A 19,263-nucleotide genomic window follows, 5' to 3' on the forward strand; every position below is an offset into this window, starting at 1 on the left:
AACTTTACCTGTAAATTTTGAATATTACTATCTATTTGGGATATAAATGAAATAACATCCAACAAGTAACGGTGTATGCTTAAAAAAATAAGAAAAAACATAACTAACAATAATTTATAACGGACCTGAAAAAACACAGTGATAAAGGAGAAAAGAATAAAAAGAATAAAAACTTTGCCAAAAAAAAAACTTATAGCAGAATGTGCCGATTCTGTGTCATAAAGCATAATGTTTTACAAAATTGAATCAAAATGTAAATAAAAACAGAAATGTACCGAATCTTAGCACTTTTAAATAGACATAATAAATTAAAATAAATCATCACTCGCGAGCTTTTAGGTACTGTTCAATTTCATCGGTTTCATTAGAATTAGAATTGAAGAATTCCTTGCTTTCCTGCTCAAACCGAGAGTGTATGAATGCATCGCTTTCCAACTCTACGAATATATCAGTATCAGTCGGCTTCATCATTCGACGGATCATTTGTAAAATTATATCCAACACCAAAGCAAGAACGGTAACCAAAAGCACTGTAAGCCACCATCCTGCATTTTTACCGAAATGGTGAAAGAATTGCGATTTCCCAAGGTAAATATTTTGATCAGGATAATGGTCACTAATAAACATATTGAAGAAAAACCATCCCAAAAGTGTAACGAATACTACAAAATAAGAAATAACGTTCACATACTGCATCTCGATGAAAACAAGCTTAAAATTCATCACAGCGATTGCGGCAGTAAAAATGAGCTGTCCGAAAGCAAACAGGTTATTATCGGTAAGCTGTTTTATGCCATACAACGCATACGTAACGTAAAATACTAAAAAAGCTTGCATAAATGCCAAAGATGACCAGCTCATGTAGACTCGCCAATTGAACGCTTCGTTGTTAATTCCTTTTTGATATAGCTCTGGAACAGCAATGACGGTACTGACATTTAAGTCTTTGTCAAATATACCAAGACCAATGACACACAACGACGAAAAGAGAGTATTAAAGCATGTAAGCCCCCAGTTTTCATATAAACTTTGTCCAGTATATCCAACAAAAGGTTGCATTATAGCTTGCATTAGAAAAAAAAACTGTTCTTTGTAGAATGTGCCCAAAATGTACTTTGAGAGGCGTACATAACTCCATCGACCGTGGCAGAAAAGCAGTTTAATCAAGAATTTGAATCTGCCAATTGAGAAATCAGACGAACGTGCTGCTTGCAGACCTTCAAGCCCAGCGATACCAATTCCTACGTGAGCCTCTTGGATCATGGCAATATCATTAGCACCATCTCCAATCGCTAGAGTCACAGCGGAACTAATATTTTCGCGTACGGATTTAACCATGAACGCCTTTTGCATAGGACTTGCTCTGCAGCATATAACCGAGTCAACTTTGACGGCCGTGTTTATGAAGAGCGTAAATACTTCACGATCATTTTCAATGTTATCGAGAGTAGCGCCATCAATAACAAGGACTAAATGCGCAACCGAGTTACTTTCTATTGCTTTCAAACTTGATACCAATTGATGAATTACAAGGTTGGCTGTATCAATCTCTTGGGGATGATCTAAAGAAAGTCTCTGTCCACCCTTTATTGTATCATCGCTTCCAGGTTTCTCATCTACCGATCCTAGCACGACCACAGTCGAAAATCCTTTAATAACACCACAAGAGTGCCCAATATTAATTGCAGTTTCCTTTTTATCACCAGTTAAAACCCAAAACTTTATGCCAGCTCTAAAAAGGGAATTGATCGACTCAGGAACGCCTGCTTGTAATTTGTCTTCGATCGCAGTCGCACCTGAAAATTCTAAATTGTTCTCAATCAACTCGGCAGCGTCATCCAATAGCTGTTGTCTATTAGTCAAGCTACTTAAAGCTTCATCGTTTATTGCTTTCCACTCCTGATACTCTTCCTCTTCCAAATATTTGTGAGCATAGATAAGTGTTCTTAAGCCATCTGAAGCAAAAGCATTAACATGCTTGAAAGTGTTTTCAAATATTGCAGCATCATTGTGGCATAAGCCCTCAAACGTCGATCCTTCTGCTTCCTCTTTCTTAGAAGGCTTTTTATCTGAAAGTCGTTCTCCAACAGCAAATGAATGTCTCCCAGGTGCTGGACGGCGTCTAGTGTCTAGTATACTGGTACTGGCTCGCGGTCGAATTGAGCCCATTCTCTGTCTGCGTTCATCTAACCACGAAGTGACATTGTTTATATAATCTGCACGTCTTCTAGTCAAACTAGGTCGTGATGCTGTCAAACTTGGCCTAGCGGTACTCATACTGTTTCTTATAATAGCTTTATCAATTTCTACACTTTTTCGGGCTTTTTCTGCTTTGGTAATAGTATGACTTTTCCTTTTGGCAAGCTCTGAAAGCCGAAGTCTTTCGGTTATTGTAGAGTCAGCTCCTTTGGTAAATAAACAAATACGACCATTTGGCATTCGAACGATTACCGACATTCGCTTCCTTTTACTGCTGAATTCGATAGTGTTCAATATCTTATAGGTTTTTGTGATTGGGTGGGAACGATTATCTAAGAGATAATGTAAACGAATTGTAACGGCGTCCATATCACGATCTATAACAATATATCCAAGTTGTTGTGCGGCATGTACAAGAGCCAATTCATCAGGAGACGTAGACTGATAGCGATATATATCATCTTTTTCATCATATGATGGAAGACATGTGTGGCATATAGCCATACTCAAAAGAAATATTCTGACTTTCTTGGAAAAAGTAGTGTGGGGATTGTCATTCACGTATTGGAGCAATTGAATAGTAGTCCCTTCGATATTTTCTGAAAACTGGGGAGTTTTGATTTCATCATTAGCATCTTTCTTATTGGTTGTTGGCAATAATCTAGGATTTTCGGCCCCAATATGTTGCCAAGCAAAACCTCCAACTGATAAATTGCGAAATAGCATAATGTTATCTGTAAGGGTTCCTGTCTTGTCTGAAAAAACATGAGTTACCTGGCCTAGCTCTTCAAGGATAGATGAACTTCGGATTTCACAGCGCGTATTGGTATCGGGGTAATACATATCAATGTCGCTCTGGACTAGGAAAGTCTGACAAACACGAATAATTTCCATTGATACATATAAAGAAATAGGAACCATCGTGTTGTATAGAATGATAAAGGAGACAAGAACAGGCACAACAGCAAGCCTTCCATCTGACAAGTACCACAACTTTGTTTCTACCTTTTTCTGCCATATAAAATATGCAACGGTACAGTAAATTGCCATACTCAAGACTAAAACAAAAATGAATATTACAATTTTGTTCGTATCCCGTTGCATGGAGGGCGCTTTGACTCGAAGGTTACGAGATGCATTCATTCGAATTTTGGTTTCTTCTCCTGTGTATATAACCAACCCAAATAATTCTGGAGTGTTCCTTAAGATTGAACCTCTATATATGACATCGTTATTAGCAATAGGAATTTCTTTTTCTTCTGAGTTAAGAAGAATTCTTCCATTAAATTCGTATAAATTTCCATTGGGATCTTCAACTATACATTCACCAGAAAGGCTGCTAAGGCCATTGATATCTGTGCAACGAGACCGTAAAGTAGAGTTCACCAGCTTCGTTTTTAAAGATGTCTCCCCGTCTAAAGCTGCTGTTTCAACATACACAGCACCATTGGGGTACGGACTGGATAGAGCAATTACATCGGCAGGAACAGACTCATTAGAAGTTAGTCTTACTATGTCACCGATACGCACATCTTTCCAATCACAGTTAGCCCAAAAGAATGTGGGTTTGATTATAGATTCAAAGGGAGTTAATTTTTGAGGATCTAAATTTGTGGAAGCATCCTTGGATTGAACGATGGTAGGTGAATGCAGAGTAGGGGAGTCGGGTATTCCTTGGACGGAATTGGAGCGATTACTTCTAGATCCAGTATCCTGAGATACTCTTCGTTTTCTCCATTTTCTTCTACGAAAAAAAGATGGCTGTTCATCTATTATAGGAGGTGCATTATCAACATGCCTTAAAACCTGAACCTGAACTCGATTTTCCACACGATCTTGACGGTAACGACGAAAATTGTCATATCCTTCACGTAAGATTGCAATAGAAATAAAAATCAATAAAGGTATGATAGTAGTGTATGTACCCGTAGTGGACCATCCCGGGATCATCTGCATAATTGCAATTAATAGGAAATAGCAATTAGCAGTCTTTGAAAATTGAGCAATAATTTGCAAAGGAACGAAGTTATATTTATTGTAACGAGACGATACAATGCTATTTTTTATAAAGGGTTTTCCAATACGTTCATCGATTTGCGAAGAGTCGTTATATGGATCAATGATAATATGCCTTCCATTTTTTGATTTCAATTGACGGAAGTCCCTTTCAAATAAGGATGCAATCTTGTTACTAAGATATGTCAAAGGGTTCGGAAACGATATTTTTTTTCCTTCTTTTCGTAGCAATTCCTTGGGTATGTTATGACGGCCGTAAACCTTTGGAGTAACCTCAACTTCGCTAGAGGGATGCGACGGCTTTTTCATATCATCCATGGGAATTTCTTCGACTTCCGGAAAAGAGACATGGACACTTTTCTTTGCCTTAGCAGGTGGTTTATCAGACTTAACTGTCGTCCTTAAAGCAGACTTCATTGAATTTGCTGTATGCCCAAGTACTGACTTCAAGTTGCTTTTCCTTTTCCCTTCATTCTCAATTTCTGTTCCATTGACGTCGAAACTCGCATTGTCTTTTGATTTGGAGTCCACTTCGCCAAGGTTAACATCCTGAAATTCATCTTCAATAATGCTCAACGGCGGCGACAAGTCTTGAAACCGTACATGAACACTTCCTCGACGATCTATCGTTCGATTATTTACATTTTCACTTTGACCGTTAACATCAGTATTTGCTGCAACATCATGATCATTTGATGATCGTATTTCCATTTCAGCAAAATCTTTATCATTGCCATTGGACTTCATAAGTGCATTTGCATAAATTTAACTTCGATGTTGGAACAGGCTAGCAAGACAGTGCTTGCTCTCCGAAATCCCCCTCCAGATTTTTCAAATAACGAAAGGTTGCTAAAATGCGCTAATTAGAAATGTAAACAAAATGAAGTTGTTTTTATTTTATTAGAATTCTCAATAATCTAGTTTCATATATTTATTCCTTAATATTAGTGGAATTTCGATGACTGATCATTAAAAACCGAGGTATGCCGAACCCAGTATTGAGTTGTCGTGAGAATTTGATTAAATCCTTTAAATCATATGAAAGAAAGAAGCTCAAAATATACTTTTGTCCAAGTAGGTTGATAGCATTAATAAGAAATGTAGAAACGTTGAAAGTAGATTTTGGGACATAAAGAACCGATCTTGTATTGTACATAACAAAACTCGATATATTAAACGGCCTAACAAAAAGCATTTGGAAACCTGAGAGATTATATATTTATTCACTCTAAACCAACTTTAAAGACTCTAGCCAATCGTTTGTAAGGTATAATTTGCTGGCAACGAGTTTTCCAATGGCGCTAGTATTTTCGGCTACTTTGACGCCCTCCATAAAAGCAGCCCAAAAATCCAAAAATTCGGACAAAAATGCTTTTGCATCTGTAACGTAGGGAAAATCTTCCTTTAGTTTTTTGAACGTAGTTTCAATAGCGACTTCCTTGTTCATGTCATTATCACTTCTAGAGAGAGTCTGCAGAAGCTCATTCATAAATATACCTGACAGTAGGCTACAAAAGTTTCTTCGAAAAGGGAATCTAAAATAAGGTTAGTAACAGTTAGCAATATAGTGTGACTTTCATACGTTTTTCTTATCGAATATGGGTTTACAAGATTCCTGTCGGCATTAGCGTTCATGATAACAGATGCTATTAAAATAGCGGCCAACTCGTGAAGGTTAGCACCAAAGCTTGTTTGCATCATATAAAATTGTAATAAATCGCGATCAGGTGTAAATAACTGGTAAATCGTTTCTTTTCCAATTGGAAGGAATGTGGCAAGTTTCGATAAAAATTCAATTACAGAGGGGATATGAAGGGTGGAAGAGGTTGCAGAATCAAACCCTGGTTCTTTGATTTGTCGTAGGCGTAATAATTCAAACAACACACACATGGAGCTCTGATACTGAACGTTACATTTTTCAAGAGCCATCAATAAAGGGGAGCCCCAAGAAGTAAGCTGATGGGTCGTAGATACAAATGACCGAATCTGAAGAAATCGATAAAAGGAGCTCAAGACTATCTCGGAAGTTGTAGAAAGCAGACGTTTCGGAGGGTTTTTTATGCCTATACCAGTATCTGAACAAAAGCTTTTTTCAACAAAATTTTTATCCCTTAAACAATCAAGCATATTGTGTATATTAATAGGTTTATTTTCGCTCACTGCTTTCTTTATACCTAAGGGTATGCATTCATCGTAAATCATCCAGGCTCTAGTGTCGTTATATAGTGGAGGATCATAGTTGCGCATAACTTTTAAAGAGGCTTGCTGGTTATGCCCATGAAGAGAAATGACATCGCGAGCCTGATAAAATCGGTGAAGAGGTTGAGTTAGCAAATTGAGACCTTGTGACCAAATTTCCTCTAGATCATCAACAAATCTTCGCTGGTTGACAGCAGCCATTGCGACTGCATTCTTATGAGCAGCAGGCTCTGGTTTTGCACTTTCCTGACTTGAATAATTAGCAATATGCTGCTCAAGTATGGAAACCGGATCACTGAAACAGCCAGACACCAACGCGCTAATCATCCTAGAAGGAAGCAATCCACGAGAAATATAGTAGTATAATTCGTTAGGAAGTCGTGTTCCCATAATTGCATTAATATTGGTGGGAACGGAATTCTCTGGTACGGGTGGAGTAGCAATTCCCTTTTCGTTCATAATAATACAGTAATTTAAATAACAAAAAGATCGCCTGTATTGCTGAAGTAATTCTTGAGCACTACCGGATGGCATTGTGTCGGCGAATCCTTCCACTACACGATAAGCGGAACCAAGCATTGTAACAAGCTCTATTGAAGATTTCAGCAAGAATGTCCCTTCAAATTGAGGGAGTGTGGGCGAAATGGAAGTACCACAAAGTAAGCACGCCTCGACAAATTGACTCCAGGATGCACATCTGCTGTCTTGAAAGATAGCATCTCCGTCTAGCCATTGAATTGTAGAAGACTGTTTGTTCGATTCATTTTGTTGAGGATTGGAGAGCGAAGAACGAAAGGACTCTGATTGCAAATACGGAATAGTAATTGACAGAATCGGACGTTTCACATCGAAAAGAAGTAGATCTTCAGGGCCATATACAGCATCAACATAAGATTTTGATGCACCTCCCTGGAAGTAGGAAAGCTGTGCCATAGCCAAGTAGGGAGCAACAAAATAATCGATGTCCTTTGTATCCAAAATTTTCTTCAAAAAATCACATAATCTGTCTAAAGAATCCCGTTGGTTACTATAAAGGAAGGTACGTCTATTTTCAGACTGGTTACGATGACTGTTACCATCGGGGTCCATTCGATACAAATTCGTATGAATGTTGGCATCGTACGGATCGAAGCTTGACAAGGAGTACTGCATCCTAGATAGCTTACTTTGTTTGCGCGAGGCTTCGCCTTGACCGCTAGCTTCAAAGGTTAAGGGAATGCCATTAAAAACAAATAAAGGAGTAATGCTGTAATTTTTCAAAACATCAAGAAAAGAATTTACGTAAGTGTTAAGAATTTCGGATTCTCCATCCACAGAGATTGCTTGAAGCTCTTCCGCGCTTAATCTTCTTAGTAGTTCTATTAGAAAATAGCTGGCATCAATTCCCAGCTTCCTGTTGGCTATTTGAGATATGTTACAGGTAAATTCATGCCGGTTTTTAATTAAGAATAATTCTAAAGAGTGTACTTTGCGAAGACATGTTAGCATATAGCAATTCGACACTGATTTGACTTACTAGTCATTTTTTGAATGTGATGAGTCAAAAAATACGTTAGTTCAGTTTTATCTTTCTTTTGCAAAATAATGTCCTTTTTTTTTTTAAAAAGTAATTTGGTTAACGCATAGATTATCGATAGTTACGTGAAATCGTTGAGATGGCTAATGGGCATTATTTTGTACTGAAGGAGGCCTGCCTACCTTGTAAAGATCATTATAGATTTTTTTTTATGAGACGATCAGAATAAGTTTTATAATTTAAAAAAAAAAAAAAAAAAAAAAAAAAAAAAAAAAAAAAAAAAAAAAAAATATAGATTCAAGTATACAAACTAAGCATAAATAAAACATACAAGCAATGTCCCGGGGGAATTCGTTATAATAAGTTAAGCTTGTTGTATAGATGGTGTCCTGAAACATACACCTTTTTATAAATTAGCTCTTAATTAAACTAAAATAAGCGTATTTAAAGGGGTAGACCTTAGCATGATTAGTAAAGCAATTACCCCAGTAAACAAATATAATAACATTAAAAAATAACGACGCATATATATGTACAATCCCTGCCATTTTTTTTAATGGAAAAAAGAAAAAAAAAGAAAGCTAATCTTTGGAAAACCTAGAAAACAGCTTGTTCGTTTGCTCAGCAAATGTGAGCGTGAATATGGTATGAGGAGCAATTCTAGCCAAATGAGCGCCAAAACCCTTATACAAGGCGAAGAATCCTTCGGCGCGAACTGTCTTGAGGATACAGTCGAGAGGATTCTTGTAAAGCTCCTTGTTCTTTTGGTTATACATACGAGTCATAACTGTATCAAAGACTTGCATGCAGCAACATACACCAAAGCCCGAAATGGAGCTAGCGGTTAAATGTTTAAGTGTTCCCTCCTTCATAAGATTGTTGTGTTCGATAGTGCGCTTGGCCCAGTTGTAAATAGGAAGTTGGACGGCTGAACCTGACACGGTACGAATGATAGCAGCGTCGGCACCAGCAAAAATTCCCCGAACCCCATTTTCGTGAACAATTCGCTTGAAACCATCCAAGATATGTTTGTAGCCATATTGTTCACCGATAGGGAAAACAGGAGAGTATGACTGCATACGGGTTTTAATCAAAAAGAAAGGAGAGCCAAACAAAGCACCGAAGAAACCGGATCCAGCACCGCTAAGAACATTGATGGTCACGCTATTACCCTTTGGGTCCTTCAGGAAGCTACGATTCAAGTACGAGCGAATGGGGTCATAAAAACCAAGACGACAGCCATTTAAGAAAAGCTGATAAATGTACGCAGTTCCAAGACCTCGTTGGAGTCCTCGGATTCCTTCATGCTTGGCAATTAATCTGAAAGCTTGCGGGACACTTTTGTAGATTTTTTTAGATGTATCTACCTTTGTCAGCTGTCCCTGAAGTTGAAAGCGAGTTTTGATAATTTCGAAAGGATTGGTTAAAGTAACAGCACCGCATGCAGCAATTCCTCCGGAAACAAATCCCAATACCGGCCCCAATTTCTTTGGTTGTACTGGAGGTTTTGCTGCAACATTTGCTGACTCGCTTACTGCAGATTGTAACTTTTGATCCATTGATATAAGCGTTCAAGCAGTCCTACTGTTCTGGGTAAAGCAGGTCTTTTACCAGTTTGGGGGAGTTCTGGATACCCAGTGTAAATGAAAAACGAAGTAATTTTGCCTTTTCTTATCTGATTTTTTCTTCATATTATTCACATTAAAGTCCTCTTTAACACGATATATCGGTGTAAATTTTCAGTGACTTACCATTTTCTATACTAAGATATACCTATGTTTATTTACGTATGCGTTTTTTGGATTTTTTGAATCGAAAAATGCAAGGATCTATAGAAATTAAAAATACATGATAACAGTAAAATCCCGAATCAAAAAGAAAGGAAATGAAGATTTTGATAGCTGTCACTTGGCAAATAGCAAGTAATTTTCTGTTTCCCCTGGTAAAAGTAGTAAATCTTGTAAGAGCATCTATAGTCACGAGAACACCTTTCTCATTTTATGAGGGAACCTGGTCGCCCATTAGTTCAGCGTGTCAATTTGACTGAACCAAGTTTTGATTCATTTGCTAAAAACAAACACTGGATGTTTTGGATTGGCAATCCAAATGAAACGAAAAGACATCCATTATTTTGTATGTAAAAGCTTTCACTTCTACTCATACATTATTCAAATTCACATATTACGTTGTCAGAGATTCGAGTATTTTAAGTCTACTTTTAAGCGAAAGTAATGCTCCCTAGGTACTGAAAGAGGTGAATAAGTTTCTTGCCCACTCCCAAGCTAAATGCAAGGATTTTAGTAATAGTAGTTAGGGTCCTTACTCTTGTTTTATGCCTATACTTAAAAATTTATCAATACATTAATACAGTGAAGAGAAAGCTGTGGCTGTTAGTAATCATCCTAGAAGGTTTATTTCTTGGTCAGCGCTTCTCTTTTCTTCCTTTTTTGGTTTCTTTTCGAAATAAAAATCAATTTTTTTGGCTGTAAAACCATCCTGGCCGGTTTTATGTTTTTTTTGGTTATGCAGCACTAGACATGGAGTTGTCTAAAACGGGTTCTAAGAAAATAGGACAAACTACGCGTCGTGCTATCCATTCATGCTTGGCATGTAGAAAAAAGAAATTGAAGTGTGATCATGGAAGACCTTGTTCAAACTGTAAAAAGAGAGGGACGACCTTTTCGTGTATATACTTGCAACAAGGACGATCATCATCTAATGGATTTGAGGGAGGAAGCGAAACAGATTCTGTTATAAGTGAGCTCTTGAGTAGGATTTCTCATCTTGAGCATATGCTCGGAGAATCAAACACACATGACCCTCCCGAAGGTAAGAATCCGTTCTCACATACTTGCTGTAATAACCTTTTTTTACACAGATACATCATCAGCAGCACCACTCCCCGAAGTAAAAGAAGACTCTTCTGGTTTTGATGAGGCTGAACGGAATATAGGTACTCTATCATTGCGGGATTTAACAAAAACTACGTATGTTAATTATCCTTCATCTTCTCATGTGGCCTGGCATTTACGAAAAACAAATTCTCTAAATGTAGATCAGGAATTAACTGAAGAGGGAAGGGAAGTTGCACAAGAATCCTTTCTATTTCGCCTCCCTGTTCGTGAAAACGCTCTGAACTATCTTCCGCCAAAATACATCTCTGACATTTTTGTCAGGGAATACTTTATTCGGTGTCATTTATTTATGCCAGTCTTACATAAGCCTGTGTTTATGGAGAGATATAAAGTTTATTGGGAAGATCCAGCTGAAAGAAAGCCATCAATGACTTCTCTTCTTTTCGCTATGTTTGCCAGCGCCCTACTTGCTACGCCTGTTGAAACTCGACGTAGCTGGAATCTGGAAAAAGATGAAAAGTATCTATCCGTTGAGTATCATTTGGCCTTTCGTTACGCGTTGGCATCATCCAATTTTTTAATTGATCCTGATTTAAATACTTTAAGAGCTTTAATTATCTGTCAGGTATATATATTATTATTTCCTTTTTCTGCTTTTACATATACTAATCTCTCAGATTACTTTTGACTCTGATAGTTTGTTAGCTCCCCCATCTCTTGTGGGGTTGATTACACAAAGCGCTTATTTTATGGGACTACACCGAGATGGATCTTTGTACGGTTTAAATAGTACCTTTACCGAAATTAGACGAAGAGTTTGGTCGTCTATCCTGGTCTTGGATATAAGAGTGTCTGAATTGACAGGTATTCCTCCTCGAATCCAAGAAGACAGTTATGACACGAGCTTTCCTAGACTCTTACCAGAGGAAACCTTTCAAGAAGATCCATCAATTTTTGCTGCAGGGATCTTCACTTGTATAACCGGTAAAGCATCACGTAAAGTTTCCAAATACACCCGGGTACTATTAGGGTTGAAGTCTCCAAATTACAGTACAATTTTGGAAATGGATGAAAAACTAAGTAATTATTTAAAAGAGGTCAAGCAGGAGTTTCTTCCTAATCCTACTATGGTTCATGAAAGATTACTGCAACTTTTCACGACTTACATTTTCCAACGATTTCCAATTTTGTCTCATTTTCCTTTTCTTTTAAAGGAAGGTCCTTCAATTTATTCTTACAGCCGAGTCCGTGCTGTTGAATGCGCTATGGACGCTTTGTCAAGTTTATACGAGCTTGGCACCACTCCTGAGTTTTCTATGTATTCATGGTTTTTTTGGAGATACCCCCCTTTTCATCCGTGCATCGTTCTTCTTTTAGATATATTACAATCTGAACAAAATATATATTTGGATGACAAGAGAGTGGTTATGATTAACCAAATATTCTCCCTGTTTCCTAAATTAACAGATATTCGACGTTTTTATCAGGCATGGGCATTACTACAAACTTCACGGAACCATGTCTGGGAAAAATTGGGATTAAATACATCAAATAATTTAGCAATCTCAGAGGAAGACACACCCGAAATGGGGTTTTTGGATCCAACAAATTTGGATATTAACTGGGTAAGTTTCTTTAATTGCTGAAGGACTTTTAGTTAACATTATCAAGGATGACTGGGATGCAATTTTCCAACATTGTCCGTTCTAAAAGCTGAACTTTTGCGGTATTTTATACAGGAATTATACTACATAAAAATGGTTTATTTATTTTTGTAAGTTTAAATAATAATATTCACAAAAAAGCTACTTTATTTTATTCTTATTACAGGGTGCTAGCTAAGTGGGCTAGAAAAAAACCTCGGCTACATCAATTGTTTGGCGTAAAACTGACATCCTTTAAATCAACCAAAGATTGAGAGCCTCTCCATTTGACTTCCGTAGTGTGGTTGTCCATATTCTTCCATTTCCAAGCTTCTTGCCATTCAGTCGATAGTGTACCGTGTATTTTTTGAGCAATGTACTTGCCTATGTTGGGTAAAAACTTGAAAGCATGACCACTGTCTCCATTAGCAATGAAAACATTCTCTGTTCCAGGCAACTTATCTACTAAGAATTCAGAATCGGAGGTATCGGAGATCCAGCATATTTTGCACTTTTCTAGAGGACGATCTGCCAATTCAGGAAGGTACATCCGTAGAAAGCGATAAATACTTTCTTTGGCGTAACCCGGAATTTCAGTGTATTGAGATGGAGTAGTTGGTAAGGAGGTAATAATAGATTCATCGTAACGAGTCCGCGTATTGTAGACATATTCGTAGCCGGCACTAGAGAACTTTAGAAGTTTGGTTTTTGGATCCGGAGGAAAAATGTAGGCCATGTCAGGGTCAAAAATGATTGGCATATTTCTGTAATGATTGTATTCTGCTTCCGTTAATTGCATATGAGCAACGGGTAGCCCTTTGGCTATAACCCGACGGTCTGTATGAATGTAGGCATTCATGTAAGCACCTATGGCCAGTAGGATGGTATCCGCTTGTATGATTGAACCATCTTCAATTTCAACAGCGACGGAAGCGGTGGAACCAGAGTTGGTATTTGGAAAAACAAATCGTTTAAAAGAGCCACACTTTCCATACCGAAATTCCACTCCAAACTTTTTAGCCTCTGATTCCATCCATACTAATGCGTCCGATGCACTGGCATAGCCAGCGTGTTCATTAAAGACTGCCGAGGTATCTTCGTTTAAAGGAGCGTTTGATAAGAAAGCAGGGAATTTTTGGCGGATCTCGTCCGGAGTGTTGAGATCAACCAATGCAGTTTCTCCTAACAATTTTCTTAAATTGGCTTGAGAAACAGCGTCAAACTGACATCTGTTGGGGTCTTTGGAATTGATACTTAACCGACCGCATTCATGGTATGTGGAAGATACTGGAGCCTTGGATCTCCAAGAGTCCATCGCCTCTATTGCCAGTTTCATGTACTTTATATCTGCATACTCTGGACGGATGATTTTGTTCAAGTCATTTGCAGCTGATAAGCTAGATGGCACGGTTTCTGCATCAATGGCAATGATCTTGTCAAAGGCATGTTGCTTTGCTAATTCGACAGCAGCAGAAAGGCCAAAAACGCCGCAGCCAACGATCAAACCAGTCTTCGACATGAGACTAAATCGTTTGTTTTTGGGATTGGGAGCTAGACGGACATGAATGCTCGGATGAAACAAGTTGCTGACAGGCAATCAGATAAGTATCTCCAAATACGGCAGACAACTTTATTTCCCTCCATCTAGTACCGTACATGCATGTTGAAATGAGAATGGAGTAGATGTTTTACTAGCTAAGATCCACGACTTTAGCGAAAAGAACTACTTTTCTTCCCTGCGAAGACTATAGCTAAGTATGACTACAAACGTAGCCAAAAAAAAAAAAAAGAAAAAAAAAAAGAAAAAGAAGGAAACGAAATTAAATGAAATGAAAAAAAAAAAAAGAGATAAATAACCAAATATCTCTATCTACTAATGTCTAGTTACAAAGAAAACCTCCATAACTACCATAAGAAAGAAGTCTACCTTTCTGACGATTTTTATTGTTTAAATATACTTTCATATAACATAATTGCTACCAAATCAACTCTTTTTCAAATAAAACTACAATGTCTTTTCTTTTTATCGTTTTTTTGTTTTTTTTTTGTTTACATTTCATTTTTCTTATTTTGTTTTGTTTTATTTTGCTTGTTTACATATTCGCTCCCGTTTTTATGACGACACCTTTTTTTTTCGCAAATCGGTATCCTGAATTTCTAGTACGTCAAAATTGCGTGCCATAGCATCCGTCGGCTATTTGTTTATGACGTCTGAGGGTTTCAAATGGAAAGTAACCCAAGTGTCCACGAAGTCATGAAAAAGGAAAATGACCAAGACTTTATGAGTAACCCAAGTGTTCATCAATATAGAAGCTAAATAAGTGATGTTTCTTTCATTAGACATTTTCCTTCTAACTGCAAAAACTGATACGAATTGGGAACCTCTCCTGAAAACCCAGAGAACAATATTTCGCTTCTCCTTGACTTTAAATCCTGGATGAAGGAATGGATGACAGAGGTCGGCTTTGTAAACAATTTGAATGTGTCAAAGTGCTTTCAGTGCTTTCAACGTTGATACTAACCATTTCTTTGAAAATAAAACAAACGTAAGCCTATTCGGATCCATTTTTACCTACTGAATAGTTTGTAGCTACGTCTTTTAATCAGCTGTTCATTCTTAGCAAAATGGGTCGCAGAATTGCTTTCAGAGACAACTGCAGCTTCGTTTGTTATTCAAAAACTGTCAATTGAATTATATTTTGTTTCTAATTATCTCAAGTTTCCCTCCGGCATTTCCAAAAACACAAATGATACACTTCATTTTTCATATAATGAAAAAAAAAAGTTTCATTTACCGAACATAACGTCAGTCTAGATATAAACACATATGGAAGCTTTTTCTTTTTTTTTTTCTTTCTTCTATTTGATTACTACATTATATCATTGTTCGTTGAAAAAGTTATATATCTCCTCGTAAACCACGTCTAGGACACTTCCATTGCCAACAAGTTTTATTTATTCTTGAGTTCATAATTGTCTTCCTTGATTCCCTTTCGCTTTCTTTACGACGTGATTTCCATTCTGTTTCGTCTCTTATTTATTTATTTCTTCATCTGTCCATTGCATTAACTTCCAGATATTTATTCCTTAACATCATGTCATCAACAGCTTCCTTGTTTCATCGCCCTGAATTGTTTGGCCTTAATCAACCCGTTGCTCCTAGCGTTGTGCATGGAAAATGGTTCACTTCGAATAGCAAGAAATTCTTTTCCGTTGAGAATCCATCAGACACCCAAGAAGTCGGTAAAGTAACCGATATGACTGTGGATGAGACCAAAAAAGCTATAGAGGCCGCTTCGGACGCTTTCAAATCCTATAAAAACTTAACCCATGTACAGCGAAGCGAACTATTAAGTCGCTGGGCTACCCTGATAGAGGAAAACAAAGAAGATTTGGTAAAGATGCTCACTATGGAAAATGGTAAACCTCTTTCGCACTCTGATATGGAGGTTTCTGCTTCAATTGGCTATATCAAATGGTATGCAGGAGAAGCTGTTCGTGTTTTTGGTGATGTCGCACCTTCCAGCTTGCAAATGAACAACTTTATCTTGTCCGTAAAGCAACCCGTCGGCATTTCCGGTTTAATAACACCATGGAATTTCCCTAGTGCTATGGTTACTCGAAAGGGAGGTGCTGCATTGGCTGCTGGTTGTACTATCGTTATCATGCCTTCGGCTAGTACTCCTTATTCTTGCCTTGGCCTTGTCAAACTTGCACAGGAAGCTGGTTTCCCTGAAGGTGTTATCAATGTTGTCACTACTTCCAATGTTAGTGAACATGGCAAAGAGCTAACTACCAATCCTTTGATCCGTAAAATCTCTTTCACAGGAAGTACAAATGTCGGAAAAATCCTTATGAGCCAAAGTGCTAGTACGGTGAAAAAGATTTCAATGGAACTGGGTGGAAACGCCCCTTTCATTGTTTTTCCCGACTTCCCTGTTGATCAAGCCGTGCAATCACTCTGCAATATCAAATTCTTCAGTGCTGGTGAAGTTTGCGTCTGCCCTAACCGTGTCTACGTTCACAAGGACATATATGAAGAATTCAGTAAACAGCTTCTAGAGAAAGTCAAAAGCATAAAGGTCGGTGACGGACTTGATCCTTCTACCGGTTTAGGTCCTTTGATTTCCAAGCAAGGATGTGATAAAATGGCAAGCCATATTGAGGATTCTGTCTCAAAGGGTGCCAAGTTATTAGCAGGCGGCAAGCCTATTACCGACAAAGGTGGATACTTTTTTGAACCCACTGTTCTTACAAACTTGAACCAAGATATGATCGTCGCCTGCGAAGAAACCTTTGGTCCATTGATTTCCCTGTTCCAATTCGACAATGTTGATCAAGTTTTAGAGTGGGCTAATGACACCGAAGTTGGCTTGGCTGCTTATGTTTTTTCAAAGGACGTCACTACCTTAGTCCATGTGGCTAAAGAGCTCGAAGTTGGTCTCGTTGGTGCAAACATTGAATTGGTAGACGAGCCTTTCATGTCTTTTGGTGGTATCAAACAGAGCGGTTTCGGAAAAGAAGCCGGTCGTCATGGTGTTGAAGAGTTCATGATCATCAAAGAAATAAACCTTAAGACTCAATGATAGATTTAAGTAATTCTAGCTTATGAACAATTGGAAATTTAATGATTTTATGAGATTTGTGCCTATTGCTGTAGCCTGTCTAAAAAACATGTATTCCACCAAAGGTTTGCCATCATATACTGACGAAGTAGATTTTTCTTTTTCTTATATTACCGAAAAGAATCAATTTCTTATATGTTTTAAGTCATCCTGCAAATGTCATAACCCATATACGATATTACTAATGTCGTGTTATTATTATTGTATAACAATAAGGATTCATGAATGTAATGAATAAACAAAGAAAATAGTTTTAGACGAAAACTTTGTTACAAATCATAAAAATGCGCAAATTACCTGGCAAATCTTCAGATTGGGAGATTTGACTGATCTAGCTAAATAAATTGTCCTTACAACTTGCTTAGTGAATCAGATCCCTGGAAGCTATTGCTATTCAATCCAAGTAGTACCAAAGCATCCAATTGAAAGTCAAACATACAATTTACTGAATTTTTATTACACATTTTTCCATTGAATACTTATTCTCATAACAAGTGAGATTCAACCTGTGACAGCAAAAACAATGGTATTTTTAATTTTATTTTACAACTTCTGACATGCGTATAACTTCTATGGTAACAATGTAACTCAAAAGTCACCACCAAGATTCTACCAAAACAAACCGAGCGAAAGCAGTGAGCTTGCTTACATCGTTAATCATGAGCAATCTTGACGAGTGGGTACACAATGCAAACGAATGTATTACTATTGTTCAAAGTATGCTGCAGTTCATAGTTAAGTTGCTAACACGATCTTTCATAGAAAATGAAAAGGGAGAAATTGACTGTAAATTTCATCCTACTTTTACCTATAATATTTTTGGGGACTCGGAAGTTCTGTACGGCTATAAAAATCTTAACATAGAGGTATGAGTTTGTCAATAAATGACAGGGCGACTTTTAAACTTTAAGAATGTTATGTATGCTAACGAATGGAAGATTCAATATGCATTACCTTCAATGAAACCAGAGTTGAAAGTTGTGTATTCCGATCGACTTGCTCCAGAATCCGGAGTAGAACCGACAAACGTTGATGAAACGTTGTCGAAATACTTGAGAGATGATCGGGTTCCAGAAAACTTGAAGCCGGTTAACGTTCATGATATCCCTGTCCTTGAAAATTATTCTTTTGATGAACGAAACTTTTGTATACTGAAGGTAGGTATCGCCTCTTGGCATTTATACATTCATTCACTGACTTATATAGAGTAAACCTAGTGACATTGGTGCAATTATGCAGTATCTACAAATTTTTTCTTTATTCTTTATCGAGGGTGGGTCCTTTATTGATATATTTGATCCCAAATGGACCATTTATTTATTGTATGTGTCTGGATGAATTTTGCCAACTGAGGACTAACAAGCCACACTAGATATGAAATCAACGATGAGCAGTATTACTTAAGAGGGTATTGTACTGCTTACAATTACTACAAATGGGATAAGACCAAAACCGACGGTGAGCGGCCTCGTATTTCTCAGTTTGTGATACTTCCTCCTTTTCAAAAAGAAGGTCATGGTTCTAGGCTTTACAACGCTATTGTAAACATATTTTTACAGGATTCAAAAGTTCTTGAGTTCTCTGTGGAGGACTCATCTGAAGCGTTTGATGCTCTTCGTGACCGTTGTGATTTCCAACGACTAAAATCCATGAACATTTTTACCAGTCCAGGGTTCCATTTGCCTCTCTCAAAGGAGTGGTTGCACTCGCAAAGATCAGCCACTAAGCTACCACCGGTAATTTGAATGAATTAAGTGAAGTTCTGTTTCTAACCTCTTATTTAGCGCCAGTTTCTTCGCTGCTGTGAGATTGCTCTTACCATGAAACTGAAAAATCTGACCCTCTTGGAGAGGAAAGCACTTCGTCTCCTTATCAAGGAAAGAATATTTCGTCAAAATCTGGATGTCTTGCTACAATTAGACCGTCCTGATCGCCTTGACAAAATCCAAGGAGCCTACCAAAATCAACTTGATGAATACAAAAAGATCGCAAAAAAGCTACCAAAGTTATCCAAGCAGGAATCCAGAAAGCGACAGAAAACAAAATAGAAAACTCGTTGACAATGAAATGCTTTAATTCTGCAAAAGTAACTTTCCAATTGTTATCCAACTTTCTTATTGCTGCTTCAATACCGCATTAATTTTCAATCTTTGATAACATTGCGATTAAAAAGAAACAATTGATACTGGTTTAGTATTCAGTTTTTGTAA

The 19,263-nt window shown here is 37.5% G+C and overlaps 7 protein-coding genes across 7 annotated transcripts; 3 read left to right on the forward strand and 4 right to left on the reverse strand.

Annotated features, from left to right (window-relative positions):
- Positions 1-321: 321 nt before the first annotated feature.
- Positions 322-4,962, reverse strand: dnf1 (trans-Golgi network aminophospholipid translocase (flippase), Dnf1; the record flags this gene model as incomplete). Its single annotated transcript, XM_056180560.1, has 1 exon — positions 322-4,962. One exon carries the CDS (start codon positions 4,960-4,962, stop codon positions 322-324), a length of 4,641 nt encoding a protein of 1,546 aa, XP_056036257.1.
- A 481-nt stretch (positions 4,963-5,443) lies between these two features.
- On the reverse strand, positions 5,444-7,937 carry mkt1 (post-transcriptional RNA stability regulator Mkt1; the record flags this gene model as incomplete). The annotated part of the gene is made up of 3 exons (XM_056180561.1): positions 5,444-5,750; positions 5,798-7,880; positions 7,931-7,937. The coding sequence occupies 3 exons, from the start codon at positions 7,935-7,937 to the stop codon at positions 5,444-5,446; spliced, it is 2,397 nt and encodes a 798-aa protein (XP_056036252.1).
- Positions 7,938-8,511: 574 nt separating this feature from the next.
- oac1 (mitochondrial carrier, ocaloacetate family anion) lies at positions 8,512-9,489 on the reverse strand (the record flags this gene model as incomplete). The annotated part of the gene is made up of 1 exon (XM_056180562.1): positions 8,512-9,489. The coding sequence occupies one exon, from the start codon at positions 9,487-9,489 to the stop codon at positions 8,512-8,514; it is 978 nt and encodes a 325-aa protein (XP_056036251.1).
- A 978-nt stretch (positions 9,490-10,467) lies between these two features.
- toe2 (DNA-binding transcription factor, zf-fungal binuclear cluster type) lies at positions 10,468-12,495 on the forward strand (the record flags this gene model as incomplete). The annotated part of the gene is made up of 4 exons (XM_056180563.1): positions 10,468-10,759; positions 10,809-11,410; positions 11,463-12,410; positions 12,457-12,495. 4 exons carry the CDS (start codon positions 10,468-10,470, stop codon positions 12,493-12,495), a joined length of 1,881 nt encoding a protein of 626 aa, XP_056035285.1.
- Positions 12,496-12,654: 159 nt separating this feature from the next.
- fap2 (L-saccharopine oxidase) lies at positions 12,655-13,947 on the reverse strand (the record flags this gene model as incomplete). The annotated part of the gene is made up of 1 exon (XM_056180564.1): positions 12,655-13,947. The coding sequence occupies one exon, from the start codon at positions 13,945-13,947 to the stop codon at positions 12,655-12,657; it is 1,293 nt and encodes a 430-aa protein (XP_056035286.1).
- Positions 13,948-15,523: 1,576 nt separating this feature from the next.
- SOMG_01772 (succinate-semialdehyde dehydrogenase) lies at positions 15,524-17,014 on the forward strand (the record flags this gene model as incomplete). Its single annotated transcript, XM_056180565.1, has 1 exon — positions 15,524-17,014. One exon carries the CDS (start codon positions 15,524-15,526, stop codon positions 17,012-17,014), a length of 1,491 nt encoding a protein of 496 aa, XP_056035287.1.
- A 698-nt stretch (positions 17,015-17,712) lies between these two features.
- Positions 17,713-19,101, forward strand: hat1 (histone acetyltransferase Hat1; the record flags this gene model as incomplete). The annotated part of the gene is made up of 6 exons (XM_056180566.1): positions 17,713-17,770; positions 17,816-17,919; positions 17,992-18,210; positions 18,260-18,375; positions 18,426-18,789; positions 18,838-19,101. 6 exons carry the CDS (start codon positions 17,713-17,715, stop codon positions 19,099-19,101), a joined length of 1,125 nt encoding a protein of 374 aa, XP_056035288.1.
- Positions 19,102-19,263: the final 162 nt, after the last annotated feature.

Source organism: Schizosaccharomyces osmophilus, chromosome 1, assembly GCF_027921745.1.
Source record: "Schizosaccharomyces osmophilus chromosome 1, complete sequence".
Classification (NCBI taxonomy): domain Eukaryota; kingdom Fungi; phylum Ascomycota; class Schizosaccharomycetes; order Schizosaccharomycetales; family Schizosaccharomycetaceae; genus Schizosaccharomyces; species Schizosaccharomyces osmophilus.